This window comes from Brassica napus, chromosome A1, assembly GCF_020379485.1.
Source record: "Brassica napus cultivar Da-Ae chromosome A1, Da-Ae, whole genome shotgun sequence".
Taxonomy (NCBI): Eukaryota; Viridiplantae; Streptophyta; class Magnoliopsida; order Brassicales; family Brassicaceae; genus Brassica; species Brassica napus.
In genome coordinates, this window is record NC_063434.1 from 19,633,391 (window position 1) to 19,639,114 (window position 5,724).

General features: G+C 33.5%; 1 protein-coding gene across 1 annotated transcript; it reads right to left on the bottom strand.

Moving 5' to 3' along the window:
* Positions 1–4,141: 4,141 nt before the first annotated feature.
* Positions 4,142–5,724, bottom strand: LOC106377494 (serpin-Z1). Its single transcript, XM_013817745.3, has 2 exons — positions 5,116–5,724; positions 4,142–4,963 (listed from the first exon to the last, which is right to left on the bottom strand). The coding sequence occupies exons 1-2, from the start codon at positions 5,539–5,541 to the stop codon at positions 4,397–4,399; spliced, it is 993 nt and encodes a 330-aa protein (XP_013673199.2). The 5' UTR covers positions 5,542–5,724; the 3' UTR covers positions 4,142–4,396.

The following is a 5,724-nucleotide window of genomic DNA, read 5'->3' on the forward strand; positions in this document are numbered from 1 at the left end:
CAAGCTGTGGGTTAGTTTTGGCAAAAACCCCATCTAAATATTAAGGAATAAGTATCCCTTAATATGTAGAGTATATAACAACTTAAACCATTTTTTCACTTTAAAAAAAAAAAGCAGAAGAACGAGCTAGCGCAGAAAATCAACAATACAAGAGTTAACATTTTTGAGGATGTGAGGAACGCATAACTTCCACCTGCAGTACCAGTCACAAGTCACAACAAAAACCGCCGGATGATGGTACTCACCGTAATTGGTTCTTCTAGTACAAGCATTCCATTATTGTTAACCAAGAGATCAGCATATTGTCATATGCACCATATTGCAACCCGCATAAGGGTTTCCTGCCCAAACATCATAATCACCGTCTTACTCTTAAATTACAAGATCAAATTGGGAAATGTCTGACAAAAACAAGAATGCCGTTCAGAATATGTATGTAATGCTCTGTACAAAGCCCTGACAGTGTACCCATGAAGATCAGGAGCATTTGTTATAACAACAATCAGCGCGTGCCATACATCATCTTTCACATAATTACCAGCCTGTTATGACATAATCAAGATTAGAAATCTCAAAATTAAGATCAACTTATTTTCATAAACATGTAAAGAAACATCAATTAAAGAAATCTACATGACCATTGGTGCCAATAAATTGATGGAAAATGTAGCTTCACTACATGAGTCAAAAATATACCTCAGATAGAACCTTTAGCATTTGATCAATGTACCAGATTTTCTCAGGAGCAAACCTAGTCAGCAAGGAAACACCAAAAGTTAGCACACATATAACTAATCACGTCTGATAGACACCATTCATCCAGGCTAGCATTCTAATAAAATTTATGGATTACTTTTAATAGAGCATAATCAAATCTATGTTACAAACAATGTTCAGTTGCTAACTTTTAGAATTATGAAATCTCATTATTCAAATGTCGTACAACTTACTTCTCTCAATGGAACATATCTTTGCAGTAAGAACACCCTTAAAATCTTGTTCTCTTACTTCCAAATATTCTATTAGCTCCTTTGCTAGTGGCTTCACGTTATTCACATTCACCAAAAGGTAAATAAGTTCAAGTGCCCTTCTCTGAATTGAAGCATCTGAATCCTAAACCAGAAGATATCAAAGAACATATTCCACTTAATAAAATCTCAGGCCATTTAAACAGAATTGGATGGTTAAATGTTAAAAAGAAAAACAAGATACAGTCATTCTACTGTGATACCAAGCTGGGTAGCATGCTTTAGTTCTGAGGAATAAATAGCATTCCGTAACCAGTAAAAAAAAACCCTGGTATTTCAGTAAGATACACCAAAATGGCAACTGTAACACCACATTAAGTACCTTAACACACTCCAGTATTGTAGCTCTGTGTCTCTGAACCGCTTTGGAATCAACGGTTAAGGCTCTCGTCAGCATATTTAATGCTACGTATATGAGAAAGCAAAGCTTAGGTTTATTTTATTTTTTGTGGAAGATAGTCAATGGAGAGCTGGGAAAGGCATCAGATGAAGTGTGTTATCACTTGTTTTCAACATACAATTGTCCCATTTATACACAACTATCAAAACATGTCAGGTTTGGTTTCTTTTATCTTTTAACACCCCTACTCCTTGAAGTAGACAAATAAAAAATCACTGAAAACTAGACATATGAATGAACAACTTCTGATGGCATTAGAGTAAACGAAGAGCTGGAAGACTAATGTCGACGAATAATAAAATAACAGAGACAAGGGTACAGAAAACTCAGATACTAGTACAGTCGATAAAAACCTGATGTTATTATCTCGGTTGGACAAGAATTTTCCCAAGATATTGATTGCAAGGACACGTAAACCACCATTTTCTTCGATGCTCATTATCGTTTGAACGCATTCATATAGGATGGCGTTTTGCATGCATTTTTGTTTGACTCGGTTTTAGATGCCACCTAAGAAATTGAAAATCAAGTTGGGAACTTGGGAGTCAAGATATATTATATGAGATAATGATCCGGACAGATATAGATCAAAAGCTTTTCCAGCCAAATGTAGAGCTTGACCCGCACGTGCGGGTGTTGTTTTTTATTTTATTTTTTATAAATTGTTTAATAGCATTTTTAAATACATAAGTTTTTTTTGTTTAGTTTTAGGTTTTTACACATCATAACCGAACTCATCCGGACTTAGAAAACCCCGACTTTAACTCCACCCAAAAATTTATAATATCGAGCGGAATATAATTTTAAAACCCAAAAAGCTCGATATCCAAAAGAAGTGATCTTTAACAGAACGTACACATGAATACCAATACTTAATTAACTATGTAAATATATACAAGTTTATTTATCCAAAAATTTAGAATTATTATAGTTAACACGTAAAATAAATAAAGTAGTTAAGAAATGTGAGAAAATAATATAAGAGATATAATAAAATAATTAAAATAGTAAAGTTCTGTCTTGTAATTATATAATAAATCGTGTCAAATTATTTGGAAAATAGTAATTAATAAAATAGTTAAGATGAATGAAAATAAAGGAATAAAATATGTGATAAATCTGTTGAAAATAATGTTAGTTTTATTTGTACTTCAGTTATAATAATGGAATACATATGACAAAAATATGTGTGATATAGTTGACAATTTAAGAGAAAAGTAAAATTACTCAATATAAACTATTATTATGTTTAGAAATGCAACTTAAAACAATTATTTAAAACAAACAAAAGTTAAAAATATATATACTACTATTTATACAAAACAAATATCCATTTATATAAAAGTTAAATCAAAAACCTGCACGCTAGTATACGCTTTAAATGACATGATTTTATGCGTGAATTGCAAGATTAAAAACCCAAAAAAAATTGTGCTAGTAACGTTTTTGATTTGGTATCAAACGGGTTATGATGATTTGCTAAAATATAGGAATAAATTTTGGAAGGTGAATTATTTTAGGAAGTTAATAAATGATAAGTTTTGATTTTGAACCAAATACATGCTGCTGGTTTAATCGTATTGTTTGACTTTTGTAAATCATGATATAAAATATGATTTAAATAATCATACTGTTAAGTTTTATTAATCAATTACATGGGTTTGTATCTATCTAATTTGATGGTTTGGTTCTCCAAACTGATGAAAACCTAAAGTGTTAACAACCTTGGGATGTGATGTAGACGGAGAGGAAGGAAGGTAATATCACAAATTAATACAATGTTTGGTTTAGTAATGGTTTGTAATTGAATGGTTTAGTAAAAGGCTAAACATTGTATTTTATTAATTAGATAATACGATATGTAGATAACCAAGGATGAAGTGGTTTAGTAATGTTTTATTAATAAGCGACGAAGTGGTTTAGTGATTGTTTATTAATAAGAGAAGAAATGATTTAGCAATGGTTTATTAATAAGAGAATCGTGGGTTTTGGATCTTTTGGTACAAATTAAAATCAAAACTCTGTGTTTGATAAAAGTGGCATAAATAGGTAAATATTGAGGAAAACTTAGGGTTAAGTACAAATTGTACTTCCCTTTTAATAGATTAGATTGTTTGACTTTTGTAAATCATGATATAAAATATGATTTAAATAATCATACTGTTAAGTTTTATTAATCAATTACATGGGTTTGTATCTATCTAATTTGATGGTTTGGTTCTCCAAACTGATGAAAACCTAAAGTGTTAACAACCTTGGGATGTGATGTAGACGGAGAGGAAGGAAGGTAATATCACAAATTAATACAATGTTTGGTTTAGTAATGGTTTGTAATTGAATGGTTTAGTAAAAGGCTAAACATTGTATTTTATTAATTAGATAATACGATATGTAGATAACCAAGGATGAAGTGGTTTAGTAATGTTTTATTAATAAGCGACGAAGTGGTTTAGTGATTGTTTATTAATAAGAGAAGAAATGATTTAGCAATGGTTTATTAATAAGAGAATCGTGGGTTTTGGATCTTTTGGTACAAATTAAAATCAAAACTCTGTGTTTGATAAAAGTGGCATAAATAGGTAAATATTGAGGAAAACTTAGGGTTAAGTACAAATTGTACTTCCCTTTTAATAGATTAGATAGAAGACAAGAAACGTAACAACCATGAAAAAAAAAAAAAAAAAAAAGCGAATTCCACTTTTTGCCAAATAACTAAACCGAAAGCCTAAGCAGATTTGTCGGAAGGATCAAATATCTGACCAACAAACAAAACAGTTCCAGTTTTGTCTTCTCTAATTAAGAACAAAAATAGATGATCTGCCACAAAATCTATCCTCTTAGGAGGGTTCATATACATGGAACATTCATCATCACTGTATGCAAAAGTGACAGCAGCAGCTTCAGCGCCTTCTTCATCAATCTCCACACATGCTTTATGATACAACGCCATTGAACGTAATCCCAAGTCTTAGCCGTCTAAGCCATAAGCGATCTTAAACTTTGGGATTCTGAATTCATTAACTAAAACTTTGCATCTTGGAACGTGACAATCCAAAAATCCAGAAGTTGATGCCATTGTCTTCACAAGATCATCCAATCCATCATTCTTGTCTGGGAGATAAAAGTACATCGAGAAGCTGCCATTGGTACTATAGCCACCTTGTCCAAAAGGGAAGCTGTGACTGGTAGCATCACCGAAAAGGCCTTGTTGATAAGAGAAGCTGTGACTGGTAGCATCATCGCCTTGTCGATAAGGTATCCTGAGGACCTTGAAACCATCATAAGCCTTTAAGTATTGGTTCTCGTAGCTGCTCATGAATGGCACAGCCACTGAGGTTCCATTGAGAAGGTGGAACACTCTATCCCTCGTGTTGGACTTGAGGAATGGAACTTGCCATGCTCCTTTGAAGTACAAGGCGTTTCCATAAACACAGTTGGTTAGACTCGAGATGGATCCACGAGGAAGAAGATCTTTGATGAGACCATTGGTATGATCTTCAGCCCATTTATTCAGCTCTCTACGCACTTGCTCGGCCTGTTATGTCATAAAGTATGAAGACAGAATATATAAACAAAATTAAATCAAGAAATAGAGCACAGAGACAGAGAGTTAATTCAAGAAACAGAACTTAGAAACAGAGTTTACTTTAAAGAAACAGAGCATATAAACAGTAACAAAAAGCTTACCTTTGAGCGGAAGTCTACGCGATCGAAAACAGCTTTGAAGAAATTCTTAAAGAGATCCTTTAACGATGAATCAATGGGTAGCGTTTTATCGATCCAGACACCATTGACGGACGAGATCTTCGGTCCACCGTTCGCGCTATGGTCAGCAAAGACAACGGAAACGATCTTGCTGAAGACGGCGTTGAGTTCATCGGTTGAAGAAGACCTCAGAAAGGAGAGGATCTCATCGGAGACTGAAGAACCGCCGGGACAAGAAGCCGCCAAAGTGAGCGCGGAGTTTATTGACACTGGTGAGAAAACGGAGTTCGAGTGTTTGGCTTTGGTAGAGGAGAGATTCTTCGAAACGATCAGCGCTATGTCCTTTTGGTTGTTATTGGCTTTCTCGACATCAATGGTTGACTTGGATGGGAAGCTAGAGGGCTTCATTATGATCTAGCTACAAAGACAACTTCGTGGGGTTAAATAGGTTTTGATAAATCCTCTTTAGGGTTGGAAGTCGGTGGTATGATGTTTTATTTTTATTTTTACTTTCCATAGATTTATCATTTTAGTATAAGACTTCCTTTTCTGATTTTTTGTCCTTTTACCATTTCACAAACTTTCCATCTT

What these genes read in the sequence shown, in the direction of transcription:
- LOC106377494 (XM_013817745.3), bottom strand. Translation starts at nt 5,541, where the DNA reads ATGAAGCCCTCTAGCTTCCCATCCAAGTCAACCATTGATGTCGAGAAA. An exon ending in GCGTAGACTTCCGCTCAAAG is followed by an intron (nt 4,964 to 5,115) that starts GTAAGCTTTTTG and finishes ATGACATAACAG; the next exon opens with GCCGAGCAAGTGCGTAGAGA.